Genomic DNA, 21,530 nt, shown 5'->3' on the forward strand with positions numbered 1-21,530 from the left:
CAGAGCCTCTTCCTAGTTGAACGTCCTTGGTTCCCTCATCATTGCTATTAACACAAGTGATGAACAGTGGGGGCCTGTGGACACCATTTCACCCAACACTAGGATTTGTGGTGGCCACTGACATACAACACAACCCATTCCCATTCTAGCAGTTCCTGAATTTCAGGCTCCTCTTCTTTCTAAAAGGTGCTTCACAAAATACCTTTCCACACATACCTCTCCTTCACCCAGTTGATTCCTTGCTGTGCCCTATTTCTTTCTTTTATTCCCCCCTCTTTACCTCCAAACTCAGTGTCTTAAAACCTGTGGACCCAGCAGTTCCACTCCTGGGTATATACCTAAGAGAACCCAAAACACATGTCCACGCAAAGACTTGCATAGCGAAAAAGTGAGAACAACCTACATGTCCACCAACTAATAAATGGGTAAGTGAAATGTGGTATCTATATCCATCATAATGGAACATTATTCAGTCATAAAAAAGAATGAAGCTCTGTTACATGCTGCAGTATGGATGAACCTTGAAAATATTATGCTAAATGAGAATGGTCATGTTGCAGGAAGGGGGACCCCTTCCAGGGCCTGAAACTGGGCTCTTGTCTAACACTCAGAAATGAATTGTCTGAGGAGACACATGTGCTGACAAAGCAAGAGATTTTATTGGGAAAGGGCACCTGGGTGGAGAGCAGAGGGTAAGAGAACCCAGGAGAACTGCTCTGCCGCGTGGCTTGCAGTCTCGGGTTTTATGGTGATGGGATTAGTTTCCGGGTAGTCTTTGGCCAGTCATTCTAATTCAGAGTCTTTCCTGGTGGCTCACGCATTGCTCAGCCTGGATGGATGCTGGTGAGAGGGATTCTAGAAAGTGGTCGGACACGCGGTGTCTCTTTTCGACCTTTCCCGAACTCTTCCAGTTGGTGGTGGCTTATTAGTTCTGTATTCCTTATCAGGATCTCCTGTCATAAAACAACTCATGCAAATGGTTACTATGGTGCCTGGCCAGGGTGGGCGGTTTCAATCAGTGTGCTTCCCCTAACAGACACAAAGGCCACACACATATCGTATAATTCTATTTATATGAAATGTCCAGAATAGATAAATCCATAGAGAAAGTAGATTAGTAGTTACCAGAGGATGAGAAAATAGATTAGTGGGGGCACAACGTAAGAAATACACTAAAAACCACAGAATTATACCCTTTAAAAAGATGTTTTTATATAATGTGAATTTTATCTCAATAAATACATATTTTAAAATCACCTATGATTTGAGTCATGTAAATTTTCAAAGCCTTCCAGTTTTCTTTTCAGTGAACTATAGATCTGGGGGTAGAGATTATGTTAAATAAATAGCTCCAGCTTTTCTTCCGGAAGGATCCTTTGGCAAGGCTTGTGGTCAGAAACAAGAGAGGTCAACCATCTGGTCAGTCTTCCCTCACTCCAGCCTGTTTGGAGTCCTGGAACCCGGAGTGCTAGAGATAATGTTATTCAACTCTTCTGTTTTGTTCTTAGGAAAATCAACAGAGCCTTGAGAGAAGACAGAACCTTTTCAAGGTCATAGAATGAGTCAGTGGCATTGTTGGGCCTGCAGTCCTGTTTTCTCCTTTCAGGTAGAACACGTTTGTGTATAGACTTGACTACAGAAAGCATTCTCTCCTACGCATACTGGTAGCCCCTGTTTCCAATGAAAGAAGCTTCAAATTTCCTTCACTGACATCTGAAATCAGACCCATTGAACAGGCTTATAGGAGGTGAACTGATGCAAATACTAGCTTATCCCTACCTAGCCAACAATTAGCACTAAAGTTTGTTAGCAGATTTGACTGTCTCATTCTGGCATATTGGAAAATAAGGTAAAAATAGATTTCTTGCAAAAGAGTTGCTTATATTCCCAGCCAGAACTAAGCCCGGTGGGCATATGACAGGAAGGACTTGGGCTGGGCTGTTTGAGAGACTTTTTAAAAGGGGCAAAGCTTTACTCCTATCCTCAAAGACTTTGAGTTTGATGAGAGTACAAATGTATAGAAATAACACAGCCTAGAATGTAGAAACTCCTATTGACATGGAAGCAGACCAATAGTTTGGAGTTCAAAGTAGAAAGAGTCTTAACTGGAGCATAAAGAATCCATGGTGGGAACAGCATTTGGACTGGGTGGTATGGGACAGGTCAAGGGCTCAGCAAGAATGAAGAGGCAAAGTCAGAGAGAATGAAAAACACTAGGGTGGAGCTTAGAGTATGTATAGAGAAACTGTACAAAATAAAATAAGAAGGAATACTGGGGCCAAATTTTGGAGTGCTATTTATGTCAGGATTAAGAAAGATTGCTCAATTTTTTGAGGGGCTCAGTAGGGGTAAGAACAGCCTCACACACTCTGATAGAGCCTCTTAGAGCAAAATTTGCATTATTTATTCAAACTCTTAGATAGCTTCAAACTCTTTGGGCCTGGGGTTTCCCTTCTAGATATTTCCACTAAGAAATGTAAGTGTTCATTACAGCATAATTTATACTACTAGAAAATTAGAAACAACAGAGCAGTGGAGCAGTTGTTCTCAATAGGAATAATTTGATCTCAGGGGACATTTGGAAATGTCTGGAAATGTTTTTTATTTCCACAATTTAAAGGGGAGGGAGTGCTACTGGCATCTAGTGGGTAGAGTCCAGGAATGTTGCTAAACATCTTTATAGTGTACAGGACAGCTTCCCACAACAAAGAATCACTGAGCCCAAAATGCCAAGGTTGAGAATATACATATGGATATAGATAGGTATAGAAAGGTTTAAAAATATACGAAGAATATTGGCGATGGTAATATCTGGGATTATGTTTTATTTCAATTTTTTCTTTTGTGACTTCCTGTACTTTCTAAGTTTTAATCAAGAATATATAGGACTTTGTGGGACTTCCCTGGTGGTCCAGTAGTTAGTTAGGAATCTGCCTTTCAATGCAGGGGATGCAGGTTCAATCCCTGGTTAGGGAACTAAGATTCCAGATGCTGCAGGACAACTAAGCCCACATGCCACTACTAGAGAGAAGCCCATACACCTCAGGGAAGACCCAGTGCAGCCAAAAAAAGAAATATAGGACTTTGAATTAGTCAAGAGTAATATAATTCAGGTTGAGTCCAGGGGACAAAGGTTTAAGTCCTGGTCTGAGTCCAAGAATCAGGCGTGCCAACATCTAAGGGCAGGAGAAGATCTATGTCCCAGCTCAAACAGAGGGCCAATTCACCCTCCCCTCATCTTTTTTTTTTTTCCTATTCAATCCCCTGATGGATTGGGGGATACTCACCTGTGCTGGGGAGGGTAAAATTCATTACTTTGTCTAATGACTCAACTAATCTCTTCTGAAACACTCTTAATGACAAACCCAGAAGTAATGTTTTACTAGCTACTTGGGCATCCTTTAGCCCAACTAACACATAAAATGAACCACCATGAACATCATTTAAAAACAACATTACTGAGCATCAAGGATTATGCTAGACAGCCTTGCAAAGCCTCAATAATCAGTCCTGACAGGTGCCTGCCCTCACTGGAGCTCACAGTACAGAGAAGAAGACACAGAGCAGACAAACATAAAACCAGAAAACACGTTTTAATAGTGAAAAAGGAAATAAACGGATGATATGACAGGCAGGAATTGGGGAGAGAGTGACTGGGGCTCCCTGAGATAAGACAATTAAGGGTGACTAAGGAAATGGCAACCTACTCCAGTGTTCTTGCCTGGAGAATCCCAGGGACGGGGGAGCCTGGTGGGCTGCTGTCTATGGGGTCGCACAGAGTTGGACACCACTGAAGCGACTTAGCAGCAGCAGCAGCAGCATGAGCTGAGACCTTGAGGCTGAGGAGCTGGAGAGCCAGGGATTCACATTCCAGACAGAGAGCTCACGTTAGTTATGGTTGGATGTGTTTGGAAAAGTTATTGTGAGATCCACCAGACCAAGGGTCATCTGTATACACAGTGTTGAATAGGCACAGTATCCTGAGAATTAATTAATTACACTCTATAATAAAGGAAGTGATCTATTAATACTTTCCTTTAAAGTTCACTTACACAGTTCAAAGTGCCAACCACAGTCTATGATCCTACATTGCACAGTATTTATAAGACAGGTGTGCCAGGCTCTTATATATGTATATATATCCATAGTCACTACAGTATATTTCATCCAGAAAGAACGCGCTCTTCTCTTCCTGCCCTGGTGGGTTCGGAGGGACAACCCAATGAGGATTCTGGTATTTTGAGCCTCACTGGAGCTGATAAAATCCACAGTATTGAGTGCGTTTCTGACTGACAACCCAAGAAGATACTGGCTGCAGCCAGCAAAAGCACCCTAAAATGCTAAAACAAAGATCAGGGACTGAAGGACAGTAGAAGGTTAAGCCTCTACGGAAAGGACAGAAACAAAAGTGTTAACTAAAGGTTACCTTTGAATGGCAGGATTATGGGTGATTCTAAGGGCCTTCTTTGTGTATTTTCTACAGTAAACATGTGTATTGTAATAGAAAAAAAAACTATGAAAGGTGCTGTTTTTATAAAGTGAAAAGTGAAAGTCACTCAGATGTGTCTGACTCTTTGCAACCCCATGGACTATACAGTCCATGGAATTCTCCAAGCCATAATACTGGAGTGGGCAGCCTTTCCCTTCTCCAGGAGATCTTCCCAACCCAGGGATCGAACCCAGGTCCCTCTCATTGCAGGTGGATTCTTTCCCAGCTGAGCCACCAGGGAAGCCCTGTTTTTATAAAGGTCCTTCAAATTCAGAGATGTAATGTGGATATTTGGCCCATAATGTACACAAGGGAAGCAGGCTCAGTGGTGAGCATGCAGAGGGAAGCCGTGTGTTAGGGGGATCCTGGGGACAGAGGTGAAGAAGAGTGGGGTGAGGGGCCAGGGACAGGAGGTGGATACCCAGTTCCTCTCAGCTCTAGCCATTTCTGCCAGAGAGAAACTGGATATGGGGTTGTTAGATTTTCTGATTCTCTGAGAGAAGCTAAATGAACCTGTTAAACAGTAAACATGGGCTTCCATATCAAATGTTAAAGAAAAATACCATACAGGGCAAAGAAAGCATCTTTATAACAGTATGATGTCTTGTGTTACCAGTTTGCAGCCTCTGTGCTTGGTGTTTTCTTTTACTTGATCTCAATGCCAGTTCTGTGCCAAATTTTCTTCTCCTATTAGCGGACCAAGGTGAAAAGAGAACACTCACCTCTCCCATCTGGGGCCCAGAAGCACCCGGAACACCCTGATCCTCATAATCCTTGCTCTGGGGAAATATTAATGATTTAATCTCCCAAGCTCACTCACTCTGCTCTGCAGCCACACCAACGAGGTTCACAAACAAGACTCAGAGAAGTCTAGGCCAGCCTCACCCCCATCTACAGAAATAGGCAGTGCAATTCCCAGCCATGGGCGAGGTGACGGCAGAGGAAGTAGAGAAGTTTCTGGACTCAAATGTCAGCTTTGCCAAACAGTACTACAACCTGCGCTACCGGGCCAAGGTCATCTCAGACCTGCTGGGACCCAGGGAGGCGGCCGTGGACTTCAGCAACTACCACGCGCTGAGCAGCGTGGAAGAGAGTGAAATTATCTTCGACCTCCTGCGGGACTTTCAGGACAACCTGCAGGCCGAGAAGTGCGTCTTCAACGTCATGAAGAAGTTGTGCTTCCTGCTGCAGGCCGACCGCATGAGCCTATTCATGTACAGGGCCCGGAACGGCATCGCAGAGCTGGCCACCCGGCTCTTCAACGTCCACAAGGATGCTGTGCTCGAGGAGTGCCTGGTGGCGCCTGACTCGGAGATCGTGTTCCCCCTGGACATGGGAGTGGTGGGCCATGTTGCGCTCTCTAAAAAGATCGTCAACGTCCCCAACACAGAGGAGGTATCCTTTTCCCCATGGGAGTGGGGGACAGGGAGGCATTATTCCATGGGGTTTGGAGGGGAGGTATACGGGACAGGGAGCTGTCAGCCACCAAGACTGGGCTGGTGACCACTTGACACTTTTCTTTCTTTTTTTACTTGTCTATTTTTTTTAATTAATTTATTTTTCGCTGCTCTGGGTCTTTGTTGCTCTGTGAGGGCTTTCTCTAGCTGCTGTGAGTGAAGGGCTGCGCTTCCTTGCGGCCTGTGGTGGCTTCTCTTGTAGGCGGAGCTTGGGCTCTAGGTCCTCCGGCTCAGTAGTTGTGGCGCACAGGCTTAGTTGCCCTGTGGCATGTGGGATCCTCTTGGACCAGGAGTAGAACCTGTGTCCCCTGCATTGCCAGGCAGATTCTTAAGCACTAGATCACCAGGGAAGTCTTTCTATTTGTTTATTGATAACTTTTTATTTTGAAAAAAAAAATCAGAAGAGTTTAAAATACAGTACCAAGAACTGTATATTGTTCATCCCAATTCATCAACTGTTTATACCTTACCCGGCTTCCCTCGTGGCTCAGCTGGGAAACAATCCACCTGCAACGTGGGAGACCTGGGTTCGATCCCTGCTTTGGGAAGATCCTCTGGAGAAGGGAATGACTACCCACGCCAGTATTCTGGCCTGGAGAATTCCATGGACTGTATAGTCCATGGGGTCTCAAAGAGTTGGACACGACTGAGCAACTTTCACTTTCACCTTACCACATGTGCTTTATGTCTCCATTTTTTTCTGATCCATTTGGGAGACAAACACAGACAATGTGTCCTTTTAACCCCAGGAATTTTTCTGTGTATTTTCAGAACAAGGACATTTCTTACATAGCCAAAGTACAATGATCAAACTCAGGAAATGTGACAGTCGTTACAATACTATTATCTAATGAACGGTCCATATTCAGTTATTTGCGAGTCATCTCACTGATGCCCATTTAGCACTGTCTCTTTAGTTTCCAATCTGAAACAGTTTCTCAGTCTATCTTTGTTTTCCATGATGCTGATGTTTTTGAAGGATATAGGCCAACTTGTTCTGCAGAAACGTCCCTCCATTTGGGCTTGTCTGCTGTGTCTTCACGTTTAGATTCAGGCTATGCATTTCTGGCAGGACTATCACAAAGGTGATGTTATTTTTACTTTGTGCCTTGTGTCAGGAGACATAGGCTGGCAGTCATTACGGGAATGCTAAACTGACTACTTGGTTAAGCACTTGGCTCTGTCTTCTAAGAGTTTAGTGTTCTGTGAGATTCTCCTGGCAGCTCTGACAAAGACTTCTTTGATCACCTACAGGAAATCATTTAATGCAGTTTTCCCCATAACCATCTGCCAGAGTCCACTCCTACTCATCCTTCTGATCTTAGCTTAAAGTTCACTTCCTCAGGGAGACCCTCTCAGATCCTTCTGTGAGTTTCCTCCCTAAAACCATTTACCACAATAAGCCCTGGAGGCCAGGGACCATGCCTGCCTTATTGTCCACTTTATACCAAATGTTTGTCCACTTTATAGCAATTGCCCACTTTATAGCAAAGGTTTGGCACAAAGCAGATGCTCAACAAACACTTAGCAAAAAGACTCACACTAAGGTAATTTTGCAATAATCCCTTTAACACCTGTCTTACCCCAATATTTGCCCTAGGCTGTCAAGGCCAATGTTGGTCTCATTTATTGCTGAACTGGCCTAACCAGGAGCCTGTGTTCAGTCATTCCCAAGATCCAGCCTGGACATTTTGTGACTTTGTGTTCCCCTTACCTCTGACCTAATTTCAGATTAAAGGTCTTAAAATTAAAAGTTGGGGAGGTATGGGGCTTCAAAGATCATCTCATCCAGCTGACTTGTTTAATGGATGAGAAGTCTGGAGTCAGAAGATCTTGAGAAGGGGCTTGCCCAAAGTCACCAAGGCATCAGAGCAGAGCTTCCTGGACTTCACATGCACAGATGTAAGAATTCCAATGGATCATCTTTTTGACTTGGGTTCCTTTTTTGAAAAAAATTAATTAATTCATCATTTGGCCGCACCAGGTCTTAGTGATGGCACGAAGGATCCTCTAGTTACGGCATGGGAAAATCTTTAGTTGGGGCTGGCAAACTCTTAGCTGCAGCACATGGGATTTAGTTTCCTGACCAGGGATCGAACCCTGGCCCCTTGCACTGGGAGGACAGAGTCTTAGCTACTGGACCACTAGAAAGTCCCTTGAGTTACTTGGCAAGATGAAAGGCATAGACTTGGGCCTTTGTGGAACCTGGTTTTTTTTGAAGTATGCTGGTCTAGATCTCCTATGGGATTCCTCTCTCCTTGGCCCTCCTAGGGTAAGGGTAATTCTGCACCCAGGGAACTTTCCTGAGGACTCATTCAACTGGATTGGAATCTGTTCTCCCTTCAACTCTCTCCAGACTTCAACTTCTCTCTAGACTGTAGCCAACATGGGTTGTCACAGTCTTATAACTGATTATCCCTGTTTTACAGATGATGAAATTGAAATCTTTTCTCAGTCACACAGTAAGCGGCAGAGCAGGGATTTGAATTCAGGCACTGGGACTGGTGCCACACCCTTTCACTGCTCTGCTGTTCTCTACTTCCTCGTGGCCTATAAAACGAGTACATTAAACTAAGTGCAGTGTACGAAAAAAAAGGTCCTTTTAAATTACATGGCAGAAAATTGAGATGTTAAGCTTTGAGGTCAGATCTGGGTGTGAATCAAGACTCCCTTTCTAATAACATAGCCTTGGCAAACTCTTTAGCTTGTTTGGGGTCACTTCCTAATTTGTAAAATAGAGGGAGAAAACCTAGCTTCTCTAAGTGTTGTTGTAGGATAAATGAGATAATTCTTTCTCCTCTAGCAAAGTTCTTAGCGCATAGTTTAGGGTCTTACTGACAGCTTCTGCTCCTTGTTAATATCGCTATTACTTTGTTGTTGCTGTTAAGGAATTTATTCTATGGAATAGATGCTGGACCAGGTCTGTGTGGGGCTTGGAGAGGAATCCAGTCTTGCCTTTCTGGAGCTTTCAGTTTAGATTCTGTTTGTGGGAAAGACAGAACAGAGGTGCTGAAAACTTCTATGGACCCTGGTGTTGAGGGACTGAGGATTTAAGTAGACTCTCTGATCCTAAAATATCCCTGAGAGTTTGATGAACCCCTGCACTAAGCCTGCTGTTTCTTTGTCAGCCCCAAAGTTCACCCTGGACGGGATGGCTGTGTTCCCGGGAAGCTTTCAGGCCAGGCAGCCCCCTTGGTGTGTGCCTCAGGCCTGGAGTGATGTCATTTCAGGTCAGCAAGCCTCTGTCCTTCAGTTGTACATATCTTCCTCCTTGAGATATCATACTTTATTGGGGTCTGTGGACAGACACTGGGAGCTGGATGGAGAAGAAGCAGGGATATGGTGTAGACTGGGGGGTGGGTGGTCCCTGAACCACTGATAAGTGATACTCTTAGCCTTTAGCACACTTCCCATCAGCCCCCACCAAAACCTGAAAGTGGTTGTAATTACTGCATTGAAAAATGTGAAACCATGAATGGGTTTCCCATGGTTGTAATGTGGCTCCCATGCTCTGACACATTCTTACTTATCCTTGGGACCTTCTCGGGGGCCACTTGTCATTAGGGCTACCAGATATAATGTAAGCTGCCCAGTTGAATTTGAATCTTAGATAAACAAAGAGATACTTTTTTTTTTTTTGGCTGAGCTGCATGGCATGTGGGATCTTAGTTCCCCAAGCAGAGACAAAATCCATGCCTCCTGCGATGGAAGTGTGAGTATTAACCACTGGACCACCAGGGAAGCCCCAGAGAACTATTTTAGTATGTGTTTTGTGCTAATAACTGTTAAACTGTCAATAATCAATGCTGTGACTGGACAAGCCCATGTGGTTCTTATGATGAATGCAAGATACCCTTTAGCACTAGTGATCAGAAAACTTTGAAAAAACAAAGGCTTATTACTTATAAGACCTGGAAATTACATTGCATACCTGGGGCTGTACAAGGAGGTCTCATGTTAGAGAGGGAGAGAGTGGGCTCTGGCCTAGGACTTTCATGAGGGTTGAGGGTTTCACAGGCTCACTCTCTGTTAGCGAGTTTAAAACATAAGAGCAGAAATTGAAATCTTGGTGAGAGAAAATAGAAAGCAAAAAGTGGCTCCAAATGATCAGTTATCAAAATCAACCAAGATCTTTAAAACAAAAGAGTCTCAGTGTGAGGAGGTGGCATGGCTCTTTAACTAGTGTGTGGCTGACAGTGTGTCTATTTGAGATAGGCAGATAGCCATCTTTGAGGTGGATGTCAGCAATCAAAGCCTAAGTCATACACTCACATTACAAACATGAAAACAAACGACTCCCAAGGGTGTCCAGCTCACACTACAGTACACCCTATGCAACACATGATATACTAAGAAAGCTGTTTCCCTGAAATTCAAATGTGATTAATCCTGTGTTTATTTGCTAAATCTGGCAACCCTACTTGACATTCAGTGTGTGTCTGTGTATTTATTCTTTACCCTTTCTCCTTGGGAAAGCCCACAAGGCTTGTCTGTTCCTGCGTATCTTATTCACCACTACTGGTCCCCAGACCTAGCCCAGGGCCTGGGACAGAGTGGTTCCTCATTACAGTTTATTGAGTGAATTAATAAGTCATGGCCCTTTCCCAGTGGGCTGTGATATTGTGATTTATAAAAAGAAATATTTATTTGTTCTTTGTCCTGGTTCCTGACACAGAAGTGACCCTTGTAATTTCCTGAGTGATAGAACCATCTGACACAGAGCTCCTAAATCCCTTGGAGTTTCCTGGGTGGTAGGTGGTCTTTTGTTCTAATGAGAGGACTCTTGGTGGACTCCCGGATGGGGACCAGAAAGATCAAGCCTTGATTAGACACTTGAAACCTTCAGCCCATCCTCTATTCTCTTAAGAGGGTTTTCCAGGTGGCCCTAGTGGTAAAGAACTCGCCTGCCAATGCAGGAGGACATACGAGATGCAGGTTCAATCCCTGGGTTGGGAAGATCTCCTGGAGGAGGGCATGGCAATCCACTCCAGTACTGTTGCCTGGAGAATCCCATGGACAGAGGAGCCTGGCAGGCTATGGTCCATAGTGTTGCAAAGAGTCGGACGTGACTAAAGAGACAGCACACACGCACCAATGCGAGAGACTCAGGTTTGATCCCTGGGTCAGCAAGATCCCCTGGAGAAGGAAATGGCAACCTACTCCAGTATTCTTGCCTGGGAAATCCCATGGATAGAGGAGCCTGGCAGGCTACAGTCTAGGGGGTTGCAAAAGAGTTGGACACGACTTAGCAACTAAACAACAACATTCCTGTAAGAGGGGAGAGGGGCTGGAAATGGGATTAATAATTGATTATGCCTTTGTGATTAAACTGTCATAAAAAACCTCAAAAGTACAGGGTTCAGAGAGCTTCTGGGCTGGTGAATACATGCATGTGCTGGGAGGGTAGTGTACACCCCAACTCCAGGGGACAGAATCTTTGGCACACAGGACCTTTCTGGATCTCACCTTATATATCTTTATCTGACAGTTCATTGGTACACTTATTCTATTCTAAGACTGTAAATGTAAATACTTTCCTGAGTTCTATGAGCTTTTCTGGCAAGTAATCAAACCCAAGGAGTGAGTCACTGGAACCTCGATTTACAGTTAGTGAGGCAGAAGCACAGATAGCAGCCTATGACTTGACATTGGCATCCGAAGCAGGGGCAGTCTTCAGGGACTGAACCCTCCAGTTGTACGTTCTTGTTCTCCAGGTAAACAGTGTCAGAACTGAACTGAATTGTTGGATACCCAGCTAGTGTCAGAGAACTGGTCAGTGTAGGGAAAAAAGCATCTACATATCTGGTGTGCTAAGTGTTGTGAATATGGTAGTTATGTGAGAGTAAAGGAAAACAGTGAGTTTCTCCTAGACGGTGACAATCCCATTTCTGAAGACTGAAGCTGAAAGCACTGTCATGTCCAGAGGCTCTTACATTGGTTGTCCTGCTCTCCTTCCTGCCCTATGACACCTGGAACCCAGCATGCCAGGCCAGAAAGAAAACTCAGAGAGGACCCGGTCTGACATGGTGATTTTACCGAAGAGGAAACTGAGGCTCGGAGAGGTTTCAACTACTGACAGGCTCATGAAGCCACTCAGAGGGGCCCCAGGATACCATCAATCCTCTGGGGGCTTTCTTCACATTATGGCTTGAATTGTGAATTCATGCTTTACATAATGTCCCCATTGTACAGTGATAACCCACTGAGGACAGCCTCCCCTTTCTTACGGGTCTTGGCAGACCCAGTGCCTCTCACAGACCCAGTGCTCAGTAAATATAAGTGGATGAATGAATCAATCCATCAATGAGCCGATCAGTGTATCAGTGAATGAATGAATGAATGCAGTGACTGTGCCATTTACGAGCAGGAGAATTGTCTATAAAACAGGGAAGGAGAGAGTTCTATGTGACAGGGAAGATGTGAGAGTTAATGAATTGTCTGGCTCTGGGCCTAGTACATCATTGAAAGTGAAAGTCATTCAATAAATAGATATCATGGGACACACTGGAGCTTGGCACAGAGGATGTTTGAAAAGAGAAACTGGGTTTCCAGGAATGAGAAGCAGTCTTGAATTACTTTGGAATAAAATCTAAGCTCTTCCAGTGGCCTCCAAGGCCCTGTCACATAAGGCCTCTGCCCACCTTTCTGAGGGGCTTCCCTGGTGGCTCAGATGGTAAAGAATCTGCCTTCAATGTGGGAGACCTGAGTTTGATCCATGAGTTGGGAAGATCCCCTGGAGAAGGAAATGGTTATCCACTCCAGTATTCTTGCCTGGAGAATCCCTTGGACAAAGGAGCCTGGCTGGCTACAGCCCATAGAGTCACAAAGAGTCAGACACAACTGAAGCAGCTTAGCATGCACGTAGGCACGCATGCTACCTCTCTGACTTCCTTGACCTCCAATCTCCTCACTAAGCAGGCCTTCTTCCTGTTTCTCAGATCAGTCAGTTCATTGCCCCCTGCTCCTTGGCATCCTCCGTGCCCTCTGCTTGGAATACACTTCTGGCTGGCTGGCTCTTCTGAGCCTTCACTCTCTGCATTGCCTCTTAGAGAAGCCTCCCTACCTGCCAGGACTGACCAGAGCAGCTTCAACCTACCCCCGCTACCATCACTTTCTATAGCATCATCCAGTTTCTCTTCTTCAAAGCAGCTGTTTACTTGCTTTTTGTCTGTCCACCCCATTTGAGTGGAAGCTTTACTAGGGAAAGATATTCACCCGTCTTGTTCATTGCCTAAACTGCCTGGCATATATTAAAGGCTTTCTGTTAATGCCAACTGAATGAATGAATGACTTGGGCTTTCTTCTGCTCGACTTCTGATTCCTAGGCTTTAAAACAGATAGGTTAGTGACTTTCCTGGTGGTTTAACAGTTAAAACTGTGTTCCCAACGCAGGGGACCCAGGTTCAATCCTTGATCAGGGAACTAGATCCAACATGCTGCAACCAAGAGTTCGAATGCCACAACCAAAGAAAAAGATCCCTCATGCAGCAATTAAGACCAGGCATAGCCAAACAAAAAGTAAATAAAACAGTTTTAGCAGGTGGCCTTTAAGGTCCCTCCGCCGCTGATAAGTTGAGGTTCTATGACACAGCTGAGAACACTGTATATGCTGAAAATATAAGGATGCCAATGATTATACAGACACCAGTCAATTGGCAGCTGTGCTATTTGTGAGAAAGTTCTAGGGCTGAGAACTCAGTGGGAGAGAAGGTACTGGTGGCTTTAGTAACATTGGCCTCAGATGCAGGTAAGGCCCAAGTACTGCTTTCCTTGACAGAAGTGAATACTGAAAGACTGAACTGACTTGATGAAATGAATCTGGGCATGTCTCACTCAGGCTTGTATTCATCAGTTGTCCTTAGAGAGTGACATGGAATACCCTTATGGTTAATACCTCTTTAGAGATTTTGCTTAATCCTCCAACACTAATTCAAGTTGAGCACTACAGGCTTCTCTTAATTCCTTTACCCTTCACCTGGTTTGAGAGAACTTCATCGACAACAGGGCCTGTTTATTTAGTCCCACTCCAACTGGAAGAATCCCCAGATGCAGAGCACCACATTCTAAACTTCTGCATTGTGGGAAAGTTCTAGTTCTAGCACAGCTGTGTGAATTGGCTCTGCAAAATACACTTCCTTCTCAGAACAGCCTGAACTGTACACATCTCAGCTGGCTTGTGTTCCCAGCAACGCTGACTGTTGGGAAACCTCACAGTGTGACCAAGAAACAGAAAGGTGGATTCTTTTGGATTTAAGACAACAATTCACGCTCTGTCCCCACTTTCTGACCACCCAGACTGTACCGCCCTATACTGGCCTCCAAGTTTGCCTTCGGGGTGGGGTGTAGGAGGTGTGTGCTCCTCTGCACTCATACTGCTTTGAGCCAACCCTTATGTCCTGTGTTACTATTAACACAGGACATCTGTGTTAATTCTGTGTGAATTCTGTTAATTCTGTGTGATTCATCTGTGTGCTGGCCTGAATTTTAGTCTTCCCTCTATCCCCGGTGCTTAGCATAAGGCCTGACACAGAGCGGGGCTTCCGTTAAGATTTGTGGAATGGGGATATTCATTGGATTGGCTGTGTGGTGCTAGAACTGGATCGCAAAAAAAGTTGAAAGTGGACTTCCCTGGTGGCCCAGTGGGTAAGAACCTGCCTGCGAATGCAGGGGGTACAGGTTCAGTCCTGGTCTGGGAAGATTCCAGATGTCTCAGAGCAATTAAGCCTGTGAGCCAGAGCTACTGAGCCCAGACTCTAAAGCTCACGAACCACAACTACTGAGACCATGTACTGCAACTATTGAAGGCTGAATGTTTACAGCCTGTGCTTCATAAGAGAAACCACCACAATGAGAAGCCCATGAACCGCAATGAAGAGTAACCCCCACTCGCCACAACTAGAGAAAGCCCACATGCAGCAATGAAGACCCAGTGCAGCCAATAAATGAATAAATAAAAGCTGGAAGTAACAAATTCTCTGGTTCAAAGACCCAGACCCAGGTCTACACTTATCCAGGCTTCCCTGAAATGAAGCTTCCCTGGATGAAGCAGCAGAGCTGAGGGCAGTTTCTCAAATCACATACACACACAGTAATAAGTAATGTTAATCTTGAGTTTCAGTTTCCCCCTTTCTAAGATGAACTACTAATGGTCCCATCTCTTGGGTTATTGGGAAGAATACAGTGAGCTGAGGCAGGCAAAGCGCCACACGCAACACCTGCTGGCAACTGTGCTGATTCTATTCACTAAGGTCTTTTCCTCACTCAGGTTTCTGATTTACATTTAACTGTCATCAATGGAAGAGAGCCTTCTCAAAATCTTCCTCCACAGACAAAGCCAACCCTCCACCTCCATCCTTGGGTCCCTCCAGTGCTTTGCTCACATCTCCATAACCCTTCGTAAGCTGTATTTCAGACTTTCTTCTACTGGATTTTGGAGGCTTCCAGGGTAGAAATCATCTATAATAGCCTCGTCCCTGATGAGGAGTAGATGGAACTGGCTTCATTCTTTTGTCAACAAGAGAACGGGGAGCCTCTCTACCCCACCTCTACAACAAACTGTGGAAAATTATTAAAGAGATGGGAATACCAGATCACTTTACCTGTCTCCTGGGAAACCTGTATGCAGATCAAAAAGCAACAGTTAGAACCAGACATGGAACAACAGACTGGTTCCAAATTGGGAAAGGAGTACATCAAAGCTGTATATTGTTGCCCTGCTTACTCAACTTCTATGCAGAGTACATCATGAGAAATGCTGGGCTGGATGAAGCACAAGCTGGAATCAAGATTGCCATGAGAAATATCAGTAACCTCAGACATGCAGATGACACCACCCTAATGGCAGAAAGCAAAGAGGAACTAAAGAGCCTCTTGATGAAAGTGAAAGAGGAGAGTGAAAAAGCTGATTTAAAACTCAACACTCAAAAAATGATGATCATGGAATTTGGTCTCACCACATCATGGCAAATAGATGGGAAAACAATGGAAACACTAAGACTTTATTTTCTTGGGCTCCAAAATCACTGCAAATGGAGACTGTACCCATGAGATTAAAAGATGCTTGCTCCTTGGAAGAAAAGCTATGACCAACCTAGATAGCATATTCAAAAGCAGAGACATTACTTTGCTGACAAAGGTCCATCTAGTCAAAGCTATGGTTTTTCCAGTAGTCATGAATGGATGTGAGAGTTGTACCATGAAGAAGGCTGAGTGCCGAAGAATTGATGCTCTTGAACTGTGGTGTTGGAGAAGACTCTTGAGAGTCCCTTGGACTACAAGGAGACCCAACCAGTCAATCCTAAAGGAAATCAACCCTGAATATTCATTGGAAGGACTGATGCTGAAGCTGAAACTCCAACATTTTGGAGTGATGTGAAGATCTGATGTGAAGATCTTTCCCAGCATCTTTCCTGATGCTGGGAAAGATTGAAGGAAGGAGGAGAAGAACACAACAGAGGACAAGATGGTTGGATGGCATCACTGACTCAATGGACATGAATTTGAGCAAGCTCCAGAAGACAGTGAAGGTCAGGGTTGCCTGGTGTGCTGCAGTCCACGGGGTTGCAAAGAGTCAGACATGACTGAGTGACTGAACAACAACAGCAACCATGGGCACCTGGGGCTCTGGGTTGTTTTCCTGTCTTTGCTCTTCCTCTGCGCACTCATACTTGTCTTTGTCTACCTTCAGGATGAACATTTCTGTGACTTTGTGGACACCCTCACAGAGTACCAGACTAAGAACATCTTGGCTTCTCCCATAATGAATGGGAAGGATGTGGTGGCCATAATCATGGCTGTGAATAAAGTGGATGGGCCCCACTTCACCGAGAATGATGAAGAGGTAAGAGTGCTTAGGAACTGGTGGGCTGGCCATGCCAGCACATTCTCCCAGCTCACAAATCCTCTGACCCTTGCTATTTGCCCTGACCTTGGCTTTCCCCTCTGTAAGACAAGGAAGTTAGTGGTCTGATGATCTGTGAGGGAGGCAGGACAGGATAATCATTAAGATGTTGGGCTTTGGAGATAAGAATGTAGGGATAATGGTTCTGGTTCTGCTAATATCTGTTTGGGCACGTTTTTCTGAACCTCAGATTACTTATTTGTAAAATGGGGCTGGTTTTATAGTATCTTTTATAGAGAGTATCTATAGTGTCTCTTGAGGTCATTTGTGGCCATCAGGATAACGTATATACATGACTTATCATGGGGCCTGCAAACTCAATGAACAGTAGCAACTTCTCATGAACACACTTCTAATAACATTAACATTCTACATTCTGTGAGTTTTACCCTCACATAATGCAACATTTTATGAGTCAGCTTTCCACGATCCATCTGCTCAAACTGTCTCAGATGAAGCTTTGAAAATATTCAAACTTATCAGCTGATGGTAGAAGTGGCCAGAAGAGGAATTTCTCCTTCTCATCTGTTTCTCCTCATGCTGTTTGATTTTCAGATTCTTCTCAAGTACCTCAATTTTGCAAATCTAATCATGAAGGTGTTCCACCTGAGTTACCTGCACAACTGTGAGACTCGGCGTGGCCAGGTAAAGGGCTTGACTTGAGGGAATGGACTGGACTGAAGGTGTCCTCTTCCTGAAGCACTGATGTGCTCAGCTAGAAGACAGTAGTGACAGGAGTGCCTGGGAAGTATCGTGCAGTCTCTCCCAGCATCCCTGGGGTGCATGAGTCATGATGTCTGTAAAGCTGTAACCCAGAGTGACTGCACGTATAAGCTTTCATGTCAGCCAGCTTGTACTTGAATCCTTGCTAAGCCATTTACCAGTTCTAAGACCTTGAGCAAACCATTTAACCTCTCCAAGCTTCAGCCTCCTCTTTTGAAAAATGGGGATAATTACGGGATAAAGTATGTAGGATACTTGGGCTCTGTCAATGTTTGTTATCATCGTTGTTATTAACAACCTAGGAAATAAAAGAATTGGAAAGAGTTGGATCCAATAGCAGCTGCCCCGTTATTCACCACTCTGAAGCTCAGTTTCTCCATCTACAAAACAGGGACAGCTATTCTTGGTTATTATGAGCTGCTGTTGAGTGCCTCAGGAACACTAACTGTGTTTTTGTATTTCTTCAGATACTGTTGTGGTCTGGGAGCAAAGTCTTTGAAGAGCTTACAGACATTGAGAGGCAGTTCCACAAAGCCCTGTACACAGTCCGCGCCTTCCTCAACTGTGACAGATACTCTGTGGGGCTCTTAGACATGACCAAACAGAAGGTGAGAACACTTAAGAGCAGACATTTCCAAGAATAGGTTAAATATATAGCTGCTATATATCAGGTGGAACCCAGCCTTGTGTCATGAATTTGGTTGCACAGGGAAATGGCTGGCAGGAGGTAGATGGTTATGAAAGGTTTTTCACAGGTCTTTTACACTGAGGAGAGGAGTACCAGCCTCTACAGAGGAAAAGTCATTCCAGGGCACAGGGGAGGAAAAATAACCTATATCTTCCCTAGTCCATAGGGAAAAAATGAGCATGTGAGAAGAAGGCATGATGAGGTGGTAAAGGTGAGTGATAAAGAAGTTTCCATGTAGGGTGAAAATGCAGCAAGAAGAAAGTTGCCAACTTCAGAAACTGTCAGAAAATACACTCAAAGGTGGGCAGAAACCTTTCCTATGGTGAAAAGACAACCCTCAGAATCGGAGAAAATTATAGCAAATGAAACAACTGACAAAGGATTAATTTCCAAAATATACAAGCTGCTCATACAAGTCAATACCAGAAAAACAAACAACCCAATCAAAAAGTTGGAAAAAGGCCTAAATAGACATTTCTCCAAAGAAGGCATACAGATGGCTAACAAAAACATGAAAAGATGCTCAACATCGCTCATTATTATAGAAATGCAAATCACAACTCCAATGAGATACCACCTCACACCAATCATAATGGCCATCACCAGGAGGTCCACAAACAATAAATGCTGGAGAGGGTGCGGAGAAAAGGGAAGCCTCTTGCACTGTTGGTGGGAATGTAAATTGAAGATGGAAGATGATATGAAGATTTCTTAAAAAACTAGAAATAAAACCACCATATGACCCAGCAATCCCATTCCTAGGCATATACCCTGAGGAAATCCAAAAGTGAAAAAGACACATGTACCCCAATGTTCATTGCAACACTACAATAGCTAGAACATTGAAGCAACCTAGATGTCCACTGACAGATGAATGGATAAAGATGCTGTGGTACATATACATATAATGTAATATTACTCAGCCATTAAAAGGAACACATTTGAGTCAGTTCTAATGAGGTGGACAAACTTAGAGCCTATTATACAGGGTGAAGTAAGTCAGAAAAAGAAAGATAAATATTGTTTACTATTGTAATATTGTCCATCCCTGGTGGTCCGTTGGGTAGGACTTGGAGCTTTCATTGTCCAGGGCCTAGGTTCAATCCCTGGTTGGGGAACTAAGAGCCTGAAAGCCATGTGATGCAGCCAAACAAACAAGGAATCTAGAAATATGGTGCCTATGAATTTATCTGCAGGGCAGCCATGGAGAGGACACAGGGTCGGGGGCGGGGAAGAGAGGGTGAGATGTATGGAGAGAGTAACATGGAAACATATTACTTTATGCAAAATAGATAGCCAATGGGAATTTGCTCTATGACTCAGGGAACTCAGACAGGGGCTCTGTATCAATCTAAAGGGGTGGGAAGGGGAGGGAGATGGGAAGGAGGTTCACGAGTAGGGGGACATAGGCATACCTATGGCTGATTCATGTTGATGCTTGACAGAAAACAAAATTCTCTAAAGCAATTATCCTTCAATTAAAAAATAAATATTTTTTTAAAAGAAAATATAGATGTAAATCTTTGTGGCCCTGGATAAGGCAATGGTTTCTTGGATATGGCATCAAAAGCACAAGTAACAAAGGAGAAACAGATAAATCGGGCTTCATAAAAATTTAAAAGTTTTGTGCTTGAAAGGACAGTAAAGAAGAAACCTTTTGAAAAGACAAGTATGTAAAATATAAAAAGAACTCTTAAAATTAGGAGTATAGGATTAACAGATACAAACTATTATATATAAAATAGACAGGCAATAAGAATTTACTGTATAGCACAGGGAACTATACTCAGTATCTTGTAATTACCTACAATGGAAGGTGGTCCACTGGCTAAGACTCTGTGGTCCCAATGCAGCGGGCCCAGGTTTGATCCTTGGTCGGGAACTAGATCCCATGTATTGCAACTAAAAGTTCGCATACCACAGCAAAAGATCAAAGATCCCGTGCATGCAATGAAGACCAGGTGCAGTCAAATAAATAAATAAATATTAAAAAAAAAAAAATAGTCATGATACATTTGTTAGTTTAAAAAATAATGGAAAAAATATATATATACTAATCACTTTGCTGAAACTATCACAATATTGTAAATCAACTATACTTCCATCTTTTTTTAAAGTTTGATGTTTGCTGATGAAGGGGAAAACAAAAATCTCTTACTACTCAACAATAAAAAGATAACCCAGTTTAAAAAATAAAATAAATTGCTGGGCAACATGATAATCTCCCTTTTTTATATAATGCTCTACAAACATAATTCCATAGTAGTACATGTGGATTTTTAAATAATATATGTACATATAACAAACACACAGAGAAAAGCACTATTACAGGAAAATAGTTCAGTGAATTACCACAAAGTGAATATCCCACGTAACTACCACCAAGATTAAGGAATAAGAACATTACTGGCGCCTCAGAAGCCCCTTTCTTACCTCTCTCTAGTAACTCCCATTCCTTCCTCCTAAAAGGTAACCACTCTCTGACCTTTAAAGCCACATTAGTTTTTCCTAATTTTGAAATTCATATAAATGTAATTATACTCTTTTGTGTCTGACTTCTTTTGATCAAAATTTGGATTGTAAGATTCATTCTTATTGCTCATCATAGTCATCAATTTTCATTAATTAGTTCATTAATTTTCATTCTTGTAGAATATTCCATTATATGAGTAATCCACAAAGTATTTATTTATTCTACCAGTGATAGTGATTTGAATTTTCCAGTTTGGGCTTTTATGAATATTGCTATCATGCACACTCTAGTACATATTTTTTCAGTACACATATATATTCTATGGTTCCTCTTTCTATAATCTGCTTTATTTCTTGATTTTTCAGTTAATCTGTATCTTGTACATGCCCATTTATTTTTGTTTGAACACTAGAAATCTGTATAAAATATTTTGGAGATGATTTGAAACTCTTGGCAATGTTATATTCCTCCAAAGGGTATTTATGTTACTTCTGGTTATAAGTTGAAACAAAGGCAGAGTATCTGAATCTAATCAAGGACTGAGCCAATTTGAAGCTGGTCTTCAGTTTTTGTGAGGGTTATTCTGTTTCTGACTCACTTTTACTCCTAGAGTATAAATCTTTAGGAAGGACAGGCTAAAAACCTGGGTTGCTTTCAAGGATGTCTCCTTTTTGGCAGGTCCCAAATTTCAACCTAGTCCTACTAGCCAAGTAGGTCTACTGAAAGTTTTGCACACCTTTCCAGTTGCTCCACATCTTTGGTGTCACTAAGAGGAAAAGTTGAATCAGGCATCAGGCTCA

At 43.3% G+C, this 21,530-nt stretch overlaps 1 protein-coding gene across 2 annotated transcripts in view; it reads left to right on the plus strand.

The window, feature by feature from the left end:
- Positions 1–21,530, plus strand: part of PDE6A (phosphodiesterase 6A) — a 124,848-nt gene that overhangs the window by 43,686 nt on the left and 59,632 nt on the right. Inside the window, exons 1-4 of one of the 2 annotated variants that reach the window (XM_027545980.1) lie at positions 5,270–5,884; positions 16,634–16,786; positions 17,402–17,491; positions 18,037–18,177. In XM_027545980.1, coding sequence (XP_027401781.1) covers positions 5,411–5,884; positions 16,634–16,786; positions 17,402–17,491; positions 18,037–18,177 — 858 coding nt within the window. In that variant the 5' untranslated portion in view covers positions 5,270–5,410. Of the gene's footprint in view, positions 1–5,269; positions 5,885–16,633; positions 16,787–17,401; positions 17,492–18,036; positions 18,178–21,530 lie in introns of those variants that run through there. The other variant, XM_027545981.1, reaches the window with a different exon arrangement.

Source organism: Bos indicus x Bos taurus, chromosome 7, assembly GCF_003369695.1.
Source record: "Bos indicus x Bos taurus breed Angus x Brahman F1 hybrid chromosome 7, Bos_hybrid_MaternalHap_v2.0, whole genome shotgun sequence".
Classification (NCBI taxonomy): Eukaryota; Metazoa; Chordata; class Mammalia; order Artiodactyla; family Bovidae; genus Bos; species Bos indicus x Bos taurus.